The sequence below is a fragment of the Ctenopharyngodon idella genome, chromosome 7 (assembly GCF_019924925.1).
Source record: "Ctenopharyngodon idella isolate HZGC_01 chromosome 7, HZGC01, whole genome shotgun sequence".
Taxonomy (NCBI): domain Eukaryota; kingdom Metazoa; phylum Chordata; class Actinopteri; order Cypriniformes; family Xenocyprididae; genus Ctenopharyngodon; species Ctenopharyngodon idella.
In genome coordinates, this window is record NC_067226.1 from 26,390,961 (window position 1) to 26,411,247 (window position 20,287).

Sequence of the window (20,287 nt, forward strand, 5' to 3'; positions counted from 1 at the left end):
GATGAAGCCCTCAAAAGCAAATCATTTTATACACTGACACCACATTTAGACAGAAGTGAAAAAGACCCAGGACGAAGACAAAATGTACAGCATCTACATGATACTCTTTCTCTTTCTTCATGAAGTCTGTAAGTACAAAATAACAAGTAATTTTATTATTCTTTCTATTTTTCTTTTTTTTTTTGTTGACTCAGACATTTACAAAACATTTGATCATTCCTTTACTAAACATTTACATGGCATCTTAGGAAACTGTTATTTATTTTTCCAACAGGTGAATATAATTGCAGTGTTGCTCATGTGGATCAGGTTTTAACCGCTCAAGAGGGGGACCGTGTGTTGTTATCTTGTCTTATTTTAGATGATCAGTTACACCGTGCATTATGGTATAAACAGGTTCTTGGAGAGAATCCTGTCCTAGTAGTGTCTTCATATCACTACTCTCATCCGAATGAATTTTCTCCAGACTTTAAAGAAACTCAACGTTTTTATGCAGTGCGAACAGCTGATAGTTTTAACTTAACCATCCGGAGGACTTTGAAATCTGATTCAGGCTCGTATTTCTGTGCCGCTTCCTTAGCCAATATTGTTTCCTTTGGGACCGGAACTATTCTGCTGGTTAAAGGTGAGGATTATAATACCTTTAATACTTTAATTATTATTATTCTTTTTTTTTTTTTTAAGATGGGTTATTCCATTTATTGTCAATGCTAATTATTTTTTCCCCTTATAGGTGCAGACCTCAAACCTGCTGTTATACAACAGCCTGTGCTTGGTGTTATAAAGCCAGGAAGCAATGTGACTCTGCAGTGCTCAGTGCAAGTGAAAATGTGTGATAAAGGAGTACAATTAGTCTACTGGTTCAGACAGAGTTCGGACTCAATCCACTCAGGAATAATTTACACTCATGGAGACATGAAAAATGAGTGTGGAAAGAACGTTGCAGCCTCCACTTCTGATACACAAAGCTGTCTCTACAACCTCCCCAAGATGAATGTTGGTCTCTCTGATGCTGGAATGTACTACTGCGCTGTGGTAACTTGTGATGAAATTTTATTTGGAAACGGCACAGCATTGGTCATAGAAGGTATGTGCATTATTTTTGAGAAGTATTATTTTTTAACAGACACTTATCTAAACCAATTTGCAGTAGGAACATCACAAGACATTTATCATAAGAGTGATATTTGCAGTGCATAATGCCATGTTTCAAAGATAGATTAGATAAGACAGTTAAGTACTAGGGGTGTAACAATAGATTGTGTCGCAAAATATCACAATACAAAAATGCAATATGTATCGTGGATATGTGACAATTTTACAGAGTTTACAGAGTTTTAGTGTCAGTACTACATTGATCTACTATATATTATGTTAAATATATAATGTATAATCATGTAATGGAGGAATATTTGTGGGTTCTGGTAATGCCAATGTCTTGTGTAAAAAGTGAAAAGTGGCCTACATTATTTTAAATGTATAGTCAATGACAGAGTGCAAGCTTATTTGTATTTTCAGCTTCAGAATCAAGAATATTTTATAATTATGGTATCAACATTGCGCACTGGGTTACCAGCACCAATGTAATTCCAAATTTAGCATTTTAATCAACAGTAAATTTTTTGTTAACCTTTTTACTATATGTCTTGAAGTATGGCAGTAATATCATGAGTTCAGTATCGTTATATTTAACGAATCGTGACATGAGGGTATCGTTACATCGCTATTAAGTACACATGCTTTTTTCTTTTTTTTAATAAAATTGATTATAGTAAATTTCTTGAACTTTTCTGTCTATCTATCTATCTATCTCAGATAGATAGATAGATTCATAAAAACAAAGTATTTTTTTTTTTTAATTTTTAGGAAACCTTTACATTTTATCTTTAAAGTAAAATCATCTCAAAGAAGACAATGAAGTCAAAGTTTGAATATAATAAATGTTGCGCTCTTCATAACCCTGTAGGCTTTTATATTCTTGTGGTGTACTATTTAATTGTGGGGATTGAACTTAGTTTGACAACATATTTTTAAGCACACTATGATTTATAAAGTTGCACAATGTTTATTGTGTTTCAGATAAATTTAATAATAAGAGTATGCTGTATATTATTTTAATTGGACTTGCAGTGCTGTGTATAATCAGCCTTACTATCAATATGTTGCTCTGTTTACCAATGAGAAGAAAAGGTAAGTTATTTCTTAATTTAACTGATATAATTTAAATTGAAGTAATATTATTGTTATTATTAATCCTAATCTTGGAAATTATTTGTTTATATAATAGAAAACGAGGGTGTAACTCTTCTCAAACTGTTTTATTTGACTTTAACAGGAAGAATGCCTCAACAAATCCAGACTACTAATGACAATACAACCAGAGTTCAGGTTTGAAGAATCAGATGTGTTAATAAGAGTTAACTCGTGTCATTGAAAAGAGTGCTGAAAAAATCTAAGAGTCTCCTAATTCTTTCTTCTAGCACTGCAATACTGATGACATTAACTATGCTGCCCTGAACCTTTCCACAAAAAGAGGTCAGAGGAAGAGGACCTTAGAGGAGACACCGTACTCTAGGCCGATGTTATGAGATAATACCTGAAACCTGCTGCTGATTGTCAAAACGTACCGTAATATTTAACACAAACTCCAGGAGTGCATTAATAATATATCACATTTGTGTCTATAATGATAAAACTGCCTATATGCACTTGGCACTTGGCATGCTTATTCTGCTATGTGTTAAACGTGTTTTTTCAAGAAACGTGCTGTGAGTGTTAACATTAACACTTCTGAGAGACTTGTGTAAGGGAAACAATGTGCAAAATGATATAAAAGCATAACCACATCCTGTAAGGGTTTGACAAGATGTGAAAGTAGTGTGTACATCCACTTGAATAAACATTCAACTTCGGTTAATTAGATTTAGGTCAAGCTTCTAATTCGGTTATTTATCCTCAACACTATATGGTTACTTTCTCAGAGCATGTGTGTTGAATAGTTCATCCTACAATGCAATGCACTCGATTTGACCTTCCATTTCCAGTGAATGTAGGACAGGAAATAACAACTATGATATTTAACATATTCTTCTTTACTTATGATGTGATCAGACTGAAAATAATTAAATTCAACACGAGTCACCATTTGTAACCCATTTGACTTCTGTAATGTGACATACTTCATGTTGATATTCAACGAGGGGGGAAAAATAGGGGTTAATTTTCATACAAATCATGGAACTGGTTTCCTTAGTTGCAGTGGAAGGCTTGAAAAATAAGTGGGATTAGTGATGCTGAAAAAAGGAATGTGGTTTCAGAGTTGTAGGAAACTTTTTTTCCTTTTTTTTTTGGAATAACATGCCGTGATGAACTATGGATTAATGCTGACCAGCCATTTTATTTCCAATACAAGAACAGGATGCAACTGCTGAATTAAAATCACCTGAAACATTGCAATAGCCTTTTCTTACCTATTGTGATGTATAACCAAGTGAAATAGCTTCTCAAACAAGAAAAAAACCTAGAGAAGGACTTGCTTTTGTCCATTGAGAATTAATTGGATGGTTGTGGTTTTGCTATTGGTTGATCTCATGTTAGTGGCAGGTTGTCCCGCCCTCAAACCAGTAAACATGTCATCAGAGAAAAGAAGAGATGTCACCGCAAGAGAGAGGGGAAGTTATTTTGATTCAAGATTATGAGGGCATTTATATTTAAAAAAAAAAAAAAAAAAAATTATGTGCACAGATATATCATTTATAATAAATACCATAAAATTCAATTTAAAAAAATAATTGTTAATATGTCATAGTGATTTTAAACATGCAACATGATGAGGTCATATGACAACTATTATAAGCTACCAGGTGATGGCAGTGAGGGATCACAAAAATAGTAAAACAGACATATTGTTTTATCTTGATTTACAACATATTATGCCTATATAATGCACTTACAATATTCATTCATCATTATAATAAGACTAGAGTCTAAGTATAAGTAAGTAGAGTACATATAATCACCCAGCACATGCCTTCATTTTCATTCATTTGAATATTATAATACAACAGTTTTGTTTTAATGTTCATAACTCATCTGTTTCTTTCAGGGTTTAAAATTATGAGTTAATATTCCAGTTCTTGAATCACTATGCTACCAAAAGCTCCACCAAGAAATTCCATACAGACCTGTTTTGTTGTTTGTTGTATACCGCCACTAAAATTTTACCCTTATCACTTGTATACTGTAAAGTGGAATGTATCATATTCATCACAATATTCAAGATTAAACTGATTTTATGTTTCTTTGTGTGAGTACACATATGTCAGCTATTGGCCTTACTCTGACATGTATTATAAAGAGAATGTTTCCTTTGTCTTAGGCACAGTAGAAGCTTATCAGTGTATTAAACAATGTTAGTTATTTCAAATGTGTATAACTTCATTTCTAGTCAGTTTTATTCATGCTAAATAAATTGATATGAATATCAGAATAGATCATTTACATTAAAGATTATACTTTGATGTAGCACATCTGTGTTAAAAGTGGAACGAGGAAATGGGCAATGACTTGTTAGCTCAGAGAGCCAATGGAATCATGTCATAGTGCTTCCACTCAAAGCAGAGGAAAGGTTTCAGAGAAGTTTGTGCCCTGGAGATCATATGTGAAAATGTATGTCATTCTCTTCATTGTATGTTTTCTCTTTTATAAACCATGTAAGTACAAAACTACACCTGTAATATTTTTCTTGAGCTTTCTTTACTTGTCATTGTTTCGTCTATGTATCAACGCATGTCTACGCATTTATGTAATAATTGCCTTAATTATTTTACAGCAATGCAACAGCAATATCCTGAAAGTATTTTGCAGATGGGGGATGTAACAGTTCAAGTGGGTGATGATGTGACATTTTACTGCTTTCACCCAAAAGACCAAATAAATAGAGTTATGTGGTTCAAACAGACTCTGGGAGAAAAACCTGCTCTTGTAGCCTCTTCATATCACTGGTCTCAAAGCAGTGTAGTTCATGATGAGTTTAAAAAGACAAATCGCTTTAAAGTGAATTCAGGGCTTGGCAGCTTTAATCTGACTATTGAAAGAACTGTACAATCCGATTCCGCCACATATTATTGTGCAGGTTCCTTTTCTAACCTTGTCTACTTTGGAGTTGGAACTAATCTGGTGCTTAAAGGTGAGTGGTCAACATTTAGACTAACGCTTTCTGAAATTAGTCAAATTTTACAGCCTAAAATTCATTATGTTCCTTCAATAGGTTCTAAATCCAACAGGATTCATATTCTGCAGCAATCTGGAACAACATCATCAGATGGAAATGTGACTCTGCGAATGTACAATCCAAAATGAACAACAGAGCTGTGGAGGCGAACACAGAGTCTACTGGTTCAGACATGGTTCAGGAAAATCTAGTCCAGGAATCATTTACGCTCAAGAAAGTTGTAAAAACAGCTCAGTGACTGCTTCTCCTACCAGGAGCTGTGTCTACAATCTCTCTATGAGAAACATCAACCCTGGGACTTACTACTGTGCTGTGGTCACATGTGGGGAGATTTTATTCGGACATGGAATTAATCTGGATATAGGCGGTAAGTGTGTTGAGTTACATTCATCTAAGGCAGCCATTTTAAGGATGTTGATGCAGTATTATGTAATTCTATGTAATTTCACAGAGCATCTAGTGTAATGCTAAGACAAAAACTGTATTTTTGTCCAAAAACACTGTATATGTGATATAATATAATATGACACAGAGTACTTGTGTGTGCATATAGCATTTTTAAACAGTGATTATTGTTGATATGGAATACTGAATGTCTACTGATGCAAATTTATTTGCATGCTTCATATTGTTGTACGCGCAGTAGTGGCCAAAAGTGTTTTTTTTTTTTTTTTTTTTTTTTTTTTTTAATAATTTAAATATAAGGGAAGAACGAAACACTAAACTTAGTTAAGGTATTTATCTGACAAAATTATTTGGCAAAAAGGGGCAAAATACAGCTACAGATGAAAAAAAAAAAAGGGTCCGCACAATTTGGCATGTTTCATTGCGTTATCGCAAATTAAACCAGTGACTTACGCAACTATACGCAAATGATTCTTTTTTGCTATATGCACATTTTTTTTGCAATTTTTTTAAAATATTTAAATGAGATGAGATGTCTATTTTCCTAGGCCAGACATTACTTTTGGCCTCTAGTTCCAGGACACGGCACATGATGCATTCAGTTATGTTATTGTTTCAGATGAACATAAAGGCCAGCACATGCAGTTTTACATTCTCATTGGCCTAGCAGCATTGCTGATTATAAGCTCCATAACTAATGTTCTACTTTGTGTGACAAAGACAAAAGGTAACCACTGACTTCATATATAATACATCACTTAAAAAATTAATGAGAATACACATTAAAAAGGTAAAAATATGCAGTATTTCGTATTATTCAGAAACTTCCTATAAGATTTATGCAATAAACATAATTCCCTTGTCATTTTGAAGTACTAAAACTCATCTAATGTTTCATCTTATAATAGGCAACACATCTCAGCAAGTTCATGCTACAGAGTCAAGTGCACAGGTTTGTTTTACATGGACATAATTAAATGCGTAACTAAAAGTCAAGTATTTAGTGGTGTATGTGATGTATATCCCTTCACAGAAACGTTTATTAAACATATATATGTTTTTTATTTTTAGTACCACGGGACCTCTGAAATGAATTACGCTGCCTTAAAATTCACAACCCAAAACTCAAGACAGCAGAAAGTGGGGAGGCAAAGACAAACAGAATACTCTGGACTGAAATTGAACGATTCTGTACTGTAACACTGTATTTGTAGTTGCTAATATTGTTTGCTAATCAGAGCCACTCTGAATATCATATTATTTTATGTTCTGAAATAATTATGAAATTTAAAGTTTCTTTATTCAGTTGAAATTACCACAGGTTTTGATGTCTTACTGTATGTGAATAAAGAGTCTATTTTTCCAGGGAAAAAAACAGACTTGCTTTTCTTTTGTTTTGATTAACATTAGATAATATACATCACAAACCACAAGGTTACACCTCTGACATTTAGCCCATTTAACACCCCAGTACTGTGGTAAGATCTAATCAACAGACCAAACTAGAAGTGCTTTAATCAGCCCCATTCGACCTTCATGTCTGCAGTAACTTTGGCCTATTTAACACCTACTCAACTCTAGGGGCATCGCATAATTTCAGAAGCGAGGAGGGCAGAAATGTCAAATATAATGCCAGTTTTTTCCTCTGACCTTTGTCTACTTGACAGGTTTTTTTTTTTCTTATCACTTGCTTTTAGTTGGCAAAAAAAATAAATTCACTGCAGAACAATAACCACTAGTTTGTATTTTACAATGTTTTCCTATATTTTCCTTACGACAATTTTATGATTGGTTTATGTACTACAAACACTTGTGCATTGAGTCATCATGGATTTTATACAATGTGATTTTTTTTTTTAAATCATAGAATAAGGCAGAAAATATACTATTTTATAGTTTCTATACTGTAATAAAGGCTATGTCAATTAGCACTGCAATACTCATATACTTTATTGTTATGAAAATACCCTGAAAAACCCACATAAACCATATATTGTCTCAATCGTGTGTTTACTGACTTCAGGTTTCATTAGTCAAAGTGATAGCTGGATTCCTTTGTCCATAAGGTATTTCCTGGAATGTCATAAGTTATTACTTCTACGAGTCCGTTTTAGACTTTCTGTGAGACGGTGCCCTCTGGCTTCCAGTATGAATGAAACATATATTACACGAGAGTGTTAGCACTCCATAATGTTCACAACATTATCTCATTTTGGATAAGAATAAAACTTCAGGTGGTGCAAAGACTATCTTGTCTCTTTGAATTTAAATATAGGTTTATTCTTAGTAGAGGTCGACCGATATATCCGGCCGATATTTGTCTTTTTTTTAATATATCGGCATCGGCCGATATCCGTGTTTAGTAGCGCCGATTTAAAGCCAGGCACGTCCGCGGGCAGCCCTGTGTTATTGGTGCGGTGGAATGTGCTGCTGAATTGAAACTTTTGGAAGATTCAACAACAGTACTGGGAGATAAAGGTAGCCTAAGGCTTAAATTCTGATATTTCAAAGTCCTATGGCCATATATTTACTATATATTACTAGTAAACTATGAAGTGTTGCTTCACTTAGTGAAAGAAACAACGGATAGCATAGAACCGTCTGGAACTGGCATAATGCTACAGCTGGTTGAAGGTTCGCTTACTTGTAGTTAACTTTAAGGACTGTAGTCCAAAACTACCAGCAGCTTGCTTGCTAACATATTAGCCCCAATGTTATAAGTTCTGTTTTATTTTGGAGAATTTCACTCTGTGCTTGGGGTGGAGAAGGCGGCAGCTCTCACAAACACTGAAGCGTGATTGAGGGCTACGTTACTCTGACAAATATTGGCAATATTAAGAGGACTTGGCATTTCCAATTAATGTAAGCCTGTTACATTCTTCTAGTCTATTATTATTACTATTAGGTAAGCTACTTTTATTATTAAATTAATATTATAATAATTTTGCCCCGCAATAATTTCACAGCGCATCACTGCATAACTGACGTGCTGTGAGGATAATAAAAGATTAGGCTATCAGCTCCTCTTTGAAAATGTTTTAAACATTTTTTAGGTCTATTATACAACGAATTAGACCTATAATTATAATTATTAACAGTCTATAATATTTCCTAACACTGCAGTCATAAATGAAAATTAAGGGCAGCTTTAGGCTAGCTACTTCAAGCACCAACTTTAAAAAAAAAACAAAAAACAAAAAAAAAATAAGCTGTTTAACACGAAATACTATTCTTCTCATTTTTTTTTTCACTATATGTACGGGCAACAAGAGAAATAATGGAATGAATTAAGACAGTTATATATCGCTAACAGCATATTATGTTGAAATTCGTCTCTGAGAGAAAATGCTCCGTTAATGCAGCGTCAGGCAGCTCCGTCACTTTTACTTTCACTTTGAATACTGACCGAGGTTAAGCTTTTACCGGCATAACTTTTCCGCAAAGTTTGCACGTTGCTTCTTGTGTGATATCCATTGGCTCCTTTTCTTGGTTGAACCCCCGCGGATTTGTGCTACGCCACTGCGCAGAAGTGTGTGACATTTGTTCGGAAGCATGGTTTGATGCAGACAATAGCCGGGTTTCCATCCAACTTTGCATTAATGAAAATTCAGCTCAAGAATATGCGCATCTGCGTGTGTTTCCATCAACTGTGTAATGCGAAATGGACATCAGCCTAATAAAGTGATGTGTTCCGACCAATGACTAATATATATATATATATATATATACACACACAGGTGCTGGTCATATAATTAGAATATCATCAAAAAGTTAATTTATTGCACTAATTCCATTCAAAAAGTGAGACTTGTATATTATATTCATTTATTACACACAGACTGATATATTTCAAATGTTTATTTCTTTTAATTTTGACGATTATAACTGACAACTAAGGAAAATCCCAAATTCAGTATCTCAGAAAATTAGAATATTACTTAAGACCAATACAAAATAAGGATTTTTAGAAATCTTGGCCAACTGAAAAGTATGAACATGAAAAGTATGAGCATGTACAGCACTCAATACTTAGTTGGGGCTCCTTTTGCCTGAATTACTGCAGCAATGCAGCGTGGCATGGAGTCGATCAGTCTGTGGCACTGCTCAGATGTTATAAGAGCCCAGGTTGCTCTGATAGTGGCCTTCAGCTCTTCTGCATTGTTGGGTCTGGCATATCGCATCTTCCTCTTCACAATACCCCATAGATTTTCTATGGGGTTAAGGTCAGGCGAGTTTGCTGGCCAATTAAGAACAGGGATACTGTGGTCCTTAAACCAGGTACTGGTAGCTTTGGCACTGTGTTCAGGTGCCAAGTCCTGCTGGAAAATGAAATCTGCATCTCCATAAAGTTGGTCAGCAGCAGGAAGCATGAAGTGCTCTAAAACTTCCTGGTATACGGCTGCGTTGACCTTGGACCTCAGAAAACACAGTGGACCAACACCAGCAGATGACATGGCACCCCAAACCATCACTGACTGTGGAAACTTTACACTGGACCTCAAGCAACGTGGATTGTGTGCCTCTCCTCTCTTCCTCCAGACTCTGGGACCCTGATTTCCAAAGGAAATGCAAAATTTACTTTCATCAGAGAACATAACTTTGGACCACTCAGCAGCAGTCCAGTCGTTTTTGTCTTTAGCCCAGGCGAGACGCTTCTGATGCTGTCTGTTGTTCAAGAGTGGCTTGACACAAGGAATGCGACAGCTGAAACCCATGTCTTGCATACGTCTGTGCGTAGTGGTTCTTGAAGCACTGACTCCAGCTGCAGTCCACTCTTTGTGAATCTCCCCCACATTTTTGAATGGGTTTTGTTTCACAATCCTCTCCAGGGTGCGGTTATCCCTATTGCTTGTACACTTTTTTCTACCACATCTTTTCCTTCCCTTCGCCTCTCTATTAATGTGCTTGGACACAGAGCTCTGTGAACAGCCAGCCTCTTTTGCAATGACCTTTTGTGTCTTGCCCTCCTTGTGCAAGGTGTCAATGGTCATCTTTTGGACAACTGTCAAGTCAGCAGTCTTCCCCATGATTGTGTAGCCTACAGAACTAGACTGAGAGACCATTTAAAGGCCTTTGCAGGTGTTTTGAGTTAATTAGCTGATTAGAGTGTGGCACCAGGTGTCTTCAATATTGAACCTTTTCACAATATTCTAATTTTCTGAGATACTGAATTTGGGATTTTCCTTAGTTGTCAGTTATAATCATCAAAATTAAAAGAAATAAACATTTGAAATATATCAGTCTGTGTGTAATGAATGAATATAATATACAAGTTTCACTTTTTGAATGGAATTAGTGAAATAAATCAACTTTTTGATGATATTCTAATTATATGACCAGCACCTGTGTGTATATATATATATATATATATATATATGTCGCACAGTTATTATCCTCATTAAACCTGTCTAACATTAACCGTCAAGAATGTCAGAAATCACTAAGAGTTTAGCACTGTCCTTGCATACAAGGCTGTGCAACATGACAAAGTTTTTAATTGATTTTTATTTATAAAGTTGTATTTATTTTATTTAAATGTATATTTAAGTTTACATTTATGTTCCAACAAACTTGAAAAATTCAGCTTGATCAGCCTGGTCTCATTGTTAATACGTAGGTATTAATACGTAACTGTCAAAGACACAAAACGTACATTTTTGTACTTTTAGAAAGGTGCTAAAACGTACAATATTGACGTAATTATGGCACTAAAACGTAAAAATACTTACGTTTTTACAGCGAAAAAACTTAAAATATTTACAAATCTTATAATGTCTTAAAGATATATGTATAATTTCCCTTTTATCATTTTGTAGATAAATGTAAGATCCCTAAACCCCATCCCGAACCTAAACCTACCCATTTTATACAGAATGTTAAAAGAATAAAACATAATGGGTAGAAATGTATAGGAAAATGACAATTTTAGTAAAAATATAACATTAAAACGATATTTTGAGCCACTAATCCTACACCTACCCCTAAACCTACCCATAACCATTTCTTTAAACTACCTACTAATATAAATAAAAGAGTGACAGACAAACAAGCGTAATCACAATAATTTTTTTTTTTTTGCGAAAATGCCAAAAGTAGTTCAAATGATGACGAGTTCCAGTCACAGTCCTCTCTGTACCCCTCTCTCTATAGGGTACAGAGCAGAATTTAACTTATTAATCCATGAAAATATGATGAATCCGGCTACTCTCCGTGAAGGCGCGACACTCATTTCAAATGTCAATCCACTGAAACACGGCATGTCGCAATCTGTGACGAAGCAGGGGAGAACCAATGAGCGTTTGATATCAGTGCCGTAAACCATGTCGTAACGCTTCTCGAGGGTGGCGCTACTTTCAAATTTGAATCATAATGAGCGCGAGCTTTGACTATGACGGTCGCTGTTGCTGAGAATCAAAATGAAGATCGATGGATAAAGGGCTGAATTTGGATCTGTTCCTTACAAACATATGCATTCTAAAGATTTGGAGTACAGCGAACAAATAAAATGGATGTGATTTGTGAATTTATGTTGTGTTTTGGTGTATCTTATGGTTGTATTGTCAGTCACTGCATAGGAGAAAACGCCTTCTGTGTCGCACAGCAAACAAACTAAATATTACAAAATGGTTAAACAATTACAGAAAATGTATTCATAAGGTTTTAAATTGTAGTCTTGTTTAACATTATGCAATCCTCCAAAACGAGCAGCACAAGTCATGAACAGAAATGTTATTTCATATTAAGTAGATGAGTAAACTGCTTTCAATAAATTCGACTAAAAACAACATTAAATCATTAAAGCCACGATTTTAATATTAATACATGGAAATTCATATACATTCACACTTTACGTTACATGATTTACGTTTTTATTGCTGTTAATACGTAAGTATTTTTACGTTTTAGTCCTTTAAATACGTCAATGTTGTACGTTTTTGTGTGTATGAAAACGTAAGTAAATGTATGTGTGGTAGAACCACAATTTACATAAAAATACACACGTTTTCTCATGAGATCACGTTGGCTTGATAAATGCTCTAAAACTTTTATGTAAATCAAGTCAGTGTTCAATAAATGATGTTAAGTTTAGAAATGTTGTGCATCCACTTATTATTAGTGTGACATTTTAGCATGCAAATGAAGGGGAAAACTTCAAGATATCGGCCCTAAAAATCGGCAGCACATATCGGCCATCGGCTGACCCTGACCTCTAAACATCGGCATATAGAAAAACCCATATCGGTCGATCTCTAATTCTTATTGGCCTATGAAAACCTCTATGTGAACACATTTGCCGGAAAAAAGTGCGGTGGACGAATTTATGTTTTTATAAAAGGTGCGATGGACACATGTATTCTACGCCCATGCTCAACCCTCTCTTTGTCCCAGTACCCATGATTAAAGGGGACCTATTATGCCAATTTTTACAAGATGTAATTTAAGTCTCAGGTGTCCCCAGAATGTGTCTGTTAAGTTTCAGCTTAAAATACCTCACAGATCATTTATAAATCCATGTTGTAAATACGCATTTCTGACTACAGTCAAGAACAGGCTGTTTTCGTGCATGTGTCTTTAAATGCAAATGAGCTGCTGTGCCCCGCCCCCTCTCTACAATCACAGTTCCTGCCTCAATCGGATTCTCTGCCAAATATTAACAAGACTTCTGCTTGATTCTGATTATCATCTATATTGCAAACACTATATCGCAATATATACGTCACATCTATATCACGAACACAGATAGCATAGTTCTTCTTTCACCATTAAAGTTTATTATTTCCACGCGTATTAAAGCTATATCAGTTTAAACATCGAATGGATCGTTTTCCCAGCGCACTTATCTGAAGCGCACACACAGACAGCTGTCAGACGTCAAGTCTCGTGAGTAACTTCTCTTTCACGTTTTTTGTTTGTTTAAACTGTCAAATACACACAAGGTTCTGTCAAAAACACACACAGTTCACATAAACACAATCAGTTATGTCTGTGAACGTAACTAGCAGGGAGTGTTACAGAAATCGTATGTGTATATTAGATCTGTGGCGCATTCCCTTCAAAAATAAAACTAATCCACTGTGTTCAGCGGCTCAGATGTAGGTAAATGAAGACTGTTATGTTCACTCTTACATCCAACAACAAAACATCTTAATTACTTACCTGACATTGTTGTCGCTACAGCTGCTTGAGTGCGGAGAAAATGGCGGACAGCGTACAGCTCGCTGAGGGCGGAAACTATGGTAATGTAGACTGTCAGTCAGCGGTCGTGGGCGGGGCCTGTGGCTAATGTGACGTCGCATTAGCCCCACAGAGACAGAGCGCATAATCTGAAAACCACGCCCACCGGGGAGGGAAAATAATCCAACCGTCTCCATTGACTTTGTATTGCGTGAGGCTGCCTCCTTGTCATTTCTGACTTATTACAAAAAACAGAACAATGTCTAAAAGCTGCTAAAACAAGCAGCAAACAAGCTAAAAAAAACCCAGAATTAAGTTTTTATAAGCTGTCGACCCCCAAAAAACGAATGTTTAAGGACACAAAAGTGGATACAGGCAGTGAGACAGAGCACAACGGGTCATATTACTATAAGAAATAAATTGGAGGGGAACGTAATCGGCGACAGGTTATGCTAAACAAACAAAGAAAAAAAAACATTAATTATTTTTAACCATGTCAAAGAATTATTTCACCTGTCGCCGAATACGTTCCCCTCAAATGCATTTCTTATAGTAATATTACCCGTTGTGCTCTGTCTCACTGCCTGTATCCACTTTTGTGTCCTTAAACATTCGTTTTTTGGGGTCGACAGCTTATAAAAACTTAGTTCTGGGTATTTTTGGCTTGATTGCTGTACACCTTGACACATAGCAGCTTTTAGACATTGTTCTATTTTTTGTTTTAAGCCAGAAATGACAAAGAGGCAGCCTCACGCTATATAAAGTCAATGGGGACTGTTGGGCGTGGTTTTCAGATTATGACGCGTGTCGCTCTGTCTCTATGGCTGAAAACAGGTCGTTGGGAGACACTGCTTATGATTTATGGGGGATTAAAAAAAAGGAGTGGGTGGATTTTTCTCACTATATGGTGGTTGTGTGCACACACTGCCAACACACATTTATGTCCAAACACCATGTAAAAGTGAATTTTGCATAATAGGACCCCTTTAATGAACAAAACATGAAACCCACCAGGAAAATATCTTCATCTCATCCAAGAGAGGAGTAAATAATGGAAAGTGATCAGGCTAAACGTGAGTCAAACTAAAACAGGGGCTGAACGAGTGAATTACATCATATCCTGCTGAGTGAGTAACAGGAAGAAACCGCTTAGTGTAGAGCAACAACTGCTGCAGTGAACATCAGCGGATCAGCTTTGTATCTTGTATACTTAACTGTGATCAAAATACATTATTTGAATCATTTTAGCTTAAATAAAATTAAACATGCGATCATTAATTATTTTATTTAGAATTTACGTAAATGATTACTTGTAATTTTTCCCACTTTTATAGTATTACTGTTTGTTGAATTTTTGGTTTTTATATTTCTTATATCTGAAAAAATCATAACCAGTCACAAGTTATATATAGGCTACATAATATGCTACATATCCGTAGAAATATAAAATAAAACACTAAAAAAAATGAATGTCACAAAAAGTAAAAGTGGATCAGCACCTTTGCTCTGCACTGTAAATGAGCATGCATAAGTAGTTTCCACCCACAAGACCCATTTATTTTTCTTTCACAACACTTGCTACATTAAAACCACAACAGAAGTACTAACAACTTTTGTTTGTTCTTTTGTCTTTTTGTCCCTTTCCATTACCAAAAAAAACAAAAACAAAAAACAAATAGCCCACCCTGCTCAGAAGGAATGTTTTTTACGAGAAGCCTCTGAGATCTTCCTGGACAGTCTTTAGATAGTAGCCTACTTATCATTAAAGATCCTCTCATGTGCTTTTGCAATTCATGTGTGTTTATATTCCTGTATATAAGTTAAACTGAGAGAGTGACAGGAAGAAACTGCTTAGTGTAGAGCAAAAACTGCTACAGTGAACATCAGCTTTGTATGTTATGTACTTAACGCTGATCAAAATACATAATCTGAATCATTTTAGCTTAAATAGAATTAATCGTGTGATCATTTATTTTATTTAGAGTTTACATAAATTTGTAATTTGTTATTTGTATTTCTTAGATCTGAACTAATAAAAAAATCGCAACCAGGCACAAGTTATACATTTAAAAAGTGATATAAATAAAACATACACAAAAAAAAAAAAAAAAATGTCACACAAATGTAAAAGTGGATCAGGACCTTTGCTCTGCACTGTAAACAAACATGGTTTAGTTTCCACTCACGAGACCCATTTATTTTTCTTTCACAAGCCTTGCTTCATCAAAACCACAACAAAAATGCTTACGGCAACTTCTGTCTTCACATCCCTTTCCATTACCATAAACACAAATAGGCCACTCTGATCAGAAGGAACGTTTATTACAAGAAGCCTCTGAGATCTTCCTGGACAGTCTTCACACAGTACTTATTACTGAAGATCCCCTCATGTGTGTCTCCAATTCATGTGTGTTTATATTCCTGTATATAAGTTAAACCACAATGTGTATGCACACTCTGAGTTGTATAAATAGGTACATAATAAAATATGTACTATGCGTCCATTTTCATAGTTTATCAATTAAAAGTTATTGTAAACTAGGGTATACTATGTAAGTTTTGTTTTTGTTCAGAATTAACAGAATTTACATAATGAGTCAATACATGATCAATCCTTCTTCCAAAATGTGTTTTTGTCTTATCCTGATTCTCTGTGGTAAGCTTGTATTTAGACTGTGCGGTATGATTTTTGCAGGAAATTACATATATACGTCACTCGCCTGTGCGTGTCTAGATTGTAAATAGATTTTTTTTTTTTTTTTATTAATTGCAGAATTTGTACATACATACAAGATCAGGGAAATGAAGTATGCTCCAGCTACTTTGACGCGTGTGGGAGGGGCATAGGTTAGTTGTCACAACGAGTGAGAATGATTGACATGGAGCTGCAAAATCTCTGGGAATCACCCGTTAAAAAAAAAAAAAAAAAAAAAAAAACGCTGAACAGATGAGAGTCTGCTTGCAAAAAGAGAATGAGACAGAGTTCGTAATAAAACAAGAATCAACATTGGCTTTTCAGAGATGGCGAGAACTGAGGGATTTCAAATATTTCAACAGGTGAGTAAGGTATTTTACTGAACATATAAATTGCCATATGCAGCTCTCTAACCTAGTTCATTCTAAAGTGTATCTTTAGTCTTTCAATCCACCCACAATCCATTGCATACATTCCAATTCACGAAAAAAGAACTGACAGAAAATGAGTCATTATGAAATGTAAAACAAAAATAATGTTTTCGGATATGAAGGCATACATGTTATGTTTTGCTTTGGTGTAATTTAGTCACTTAACACTAAACTGCATATAATGTAAACAAATGGGAGACCACACACTATTGTCATTCACTGCATTGAATGAATAGAAAGCCAGTTAATATAATGATTTTTAATACAAGGTATTTTTCCAAAATTAAGTTTTAATAGTATTTTCGTGACATGCGTGATGTAGCCATGTGCATTCACTAGACCATTTGTGAAGGAGGACTCCATCCTACAAGCCTCTGAAGGACTAGACTAGGAAGAACACAGCCTCACTAGGATGCAGCCTTCTGTTTGAGAAGCACCCATAGTGTACCTTTAAACATTTAACATTTTCCAATACTGTTTTCTTACCTTACCTTTTTCGGCTCCCCCTGCTGTTGAAAACTGGAAGAACTGAGCAAGAAGAACAAAACAACACATTATAAGTTAGAATATTATTTGTGAGGGCTTAATGTCTTGATATCTTTTTGCTAACTTTTGCATATACACTCATCTGACAAATGCAATAAGGATGTACTGTATTTTATTTTATAAATATTGTTATTTTTTTAATTGCATGTGCTATTTCGCATTACAGTGGAAAACGGAACAGACAGATCAGGAACTTCAACTGAGGTCACAGTGCAGACCGTCTCTCTCAGTGCTGTGTTTGTGGTCAATGCATGAAAGTAAAAACAGAATGGAAAGATCAAGCAGGCAGCCTTCACTAGAGCTCAATCTTAGTGGTCAAAAGTTTCCAAACAGCGTTGCTAAAAAAAAAGGTGTCAAAAACAGTCACATGCCATTACAGTTGCTTAGTCTGTTTATCTCTACCACATGTGAAAGTCTTTTGATTTCAGGTGTTACATTTGTTCTCATGGGGCACTGCATGACAAAGCTTTACAGTTTCCAGAAGTATAGTTTAGCCTACTAATACAGATGCTTATCAGCCTACAGTTTGTGTAAATAACAGTTTATTTGTTTAAGAGCAAACAACATGTTTTTGTCTTGGTTTGATCTGTCTGCCATTAGCAGACCAAAAATAGGAATTAATTAAAAAGTGTATGAAAATGTATGAAAAATTGCATGTGCATCAAAGTTTTATTTAAAGATGAAGTATGTAACTCCTAAATGGGATTACCAATATAATAATTGTCAGACAAGTTCTATTGTTGAGAAAACAGGAAGTTCCATCTCAAACCATTGGTTAAACCATTGTCGCTGTGTTATTATGCTCAAAATGCACAGTAATGTTTTGACAGAGCCATAGTGTTTCAAATTAACTACTAATACCTTGCTTAAAGTAGTCTCTGCATGAGCTGTGATAGGAGATTTTAACATGTTTATCATTTTACAGGTATTTTAAAAAGTACATTAACATTACAAAATTACATTTCACCTTTAAGATGTTTTTCAAGACGAGGCCTTGTTCATCAGTAGTCAAGTAAAAAAAAAAAAAAAATTAAAACCACAGACTCATTAAAATGTATTAAAAAAAATATTTTAAAATGCACATTTTTAATATATTTTTTTATGTATTTTATTGATTAGTTATACTGCAGAATGAAGAAAAAAAACAACATGATAAAGACAATATCAACATTGATTCCATTCATGGAAGCAAATCAAAGATGATCATATTTGATATGCTGTATGATATGATATGATATTTATTTGATGTAGAAAACAATTATGGTGCATCAAAGTAATATTGCATTTTGTGCTCACAAATAAGCACAGCATCAGATATTACACAGAGTTGTGTAGTTTCAGGACCATGGCCAGGGATATTCTATGTCAAAGGTTGCAGTACTTTTTAAATATACATGTGACTCAGGGTACGTTTACACGACAACGAGATGGTTTAAAACGTTTTCCTTTGAGTTTTCCGCGTACAGACAATTGTCAAAACGATCCCCATTCATACTAATCCGTGAAAATGACTAAAAACGCTGTTTTAGACTAAAAATTCTGCTGGCAGGCCATTAGATACCGATGAAACACTACAAACTGAACATGTAATGCGTGACGTTTTTGTTGTTTACACGGAGACTGTTTTCAAAAACTTACACTTTGAAACCCGTTTTCAATCTTTTGAAACCTGTTTTGATCTATTAGCACTGCTGTCACGAACGGTTGCAACAAAGATAAGAGAACAGATCTTTTTGCAGCTGTGTGTATTTAACAGAACTCAAAATACTCAGAACACTAGAAACAGAACAACCACTGTACACACGATGGGAACTGACAAAGAAAAGAAACACAGGGCTTAAATACACAGTCCAAACTAATTAACCAAATGAACATCAGGTGAAAACAATCAGACAACGAATAACCAGGGAAACTAACTGAAAACACAGGAAGCTAAACTAGTGAAAACCTACAAAGAACACAGATAATCCCTTAAACTGATAATCCCTTGCAACTGAGGTGAAGCCAGGGTGCTAGAGAACTGAGACAAAGGCGGAGCGACTGAGGACCAAGGCAGAGCTGGAGGGAAGGAGGAACCCTCTGGAGCTGAAGGGGTGGAGGTACAAAGAGCAGCTGAAGTCCTGGAAAGTCCATGGAGCAGGTAGAGTGATGACTGACCAGGGCGGAGCCAGATGAACGAGGAAGGAATGACCATCCTGGGTGGAGCCAAGGTGGAGCGGACTGCTTGACAGGCTGAGGTGGAGTTTTGGGCCTGGAGGTTCAAGGCGGAGCTAGTGAGCCAGCGTAGGAGGAGCTGAAGAGCTGTGAGGAGTGGGCAGTGCAGGCAGGGGGTTCACAAAAGTTTTTACAAGGCAGACATAAATTTCAGGAATGAGCCTCTTGGTTGAAGTGGAACAGGCAGACATCTCACTTGGCTGACTAGAAATAGGCAGAGGAGTTAGGAGTGGAAGGCAGGGCAGGAACAAACTCTAACAATTTGGTGCTGGGAAATGAAACAAACAGGACACAGTCACTCACCCAATCAATCAACGAATCTTCTTCCGCCGCAGTAGAAGGACTAGGGCTCCACTTCATCCCCTCAAACTCCACCAGTATTCCCTCAGGAACTGATGTTGTAGCTCACGCACCTCATCAGACGATTCTTCAGGCTCGCACTCCGGGACGACATTGGCCTCAGGCTTCAGCTCTGGCATCGTGGCGGGCGTGGACTCCGCATCTGGGGTGGGCTCAGACTGGTCTGTCACTGGGCTGGTGGTGGTGGAAGGTGCACTGTTGTCATCCTCCTTCTCACAGATGGTAAAG

The 20,287-nt window shown here is 35.8% G+C and overlaps 1 protein-coding gene and 1 pseudogene across 1 annotated transcript; both read left to right on the forward strand.

Annotated features, from left to right (window-relative positions):
* Positions 1-13: 13 nt before the first annotated feature.
* LOC127515399 (uncharacterized) lies at positions 14-4,319 on the forward strand. The gene is made up of 6 exons (XM_051898984.1): positions 14-128; positions 275-625; positions 734-1,087; positions 2,080-2,190; positions 2,336-2,388; positions 2,481-4,319. The coding sequence occupies exons 1-6, from the start codon at positions 83-85 to the stop codon at positions 2,586-2,588; spliced, it is 1,023 nt and encodes a 340-aa protein (XP_051754944.1). The 5' UTR covers positions 14-82; the 3' UTR covers positions 2,589-4,319.
* On the forward strand, positions 2,645-7,013 carry LOC127515397 (uncharacterized; annotated as a pseudogene).
* The last annotated feature ends 13,274 nt before the right edge of the window (positions 7,014-20,287 follow it).

Bases quoted from the DNA above. Each gene is read 5' to 3' on its own strand.
- LOC127515399 (XM_051898984.1), top strand. From the start codon at position 83: ATGTACAGCATCTACATGATACTCTTTCTCTTTCTTCATGAAGTCT. The intron at 1,088-2,079 runs GTATGTGCATTA...ATTGTGTTTCAG, and splicing joins CACAGCATTGGTCATAGAAG to ATAAATTTAATAATAAGAGT. The intron at 2,389-2,480 runs GTTTGAAGAATC...TCTTTCTTCTAG, and splicing joins ACAATACAACCAGAGTTCAG to CACTGCAATACTGATGACAT.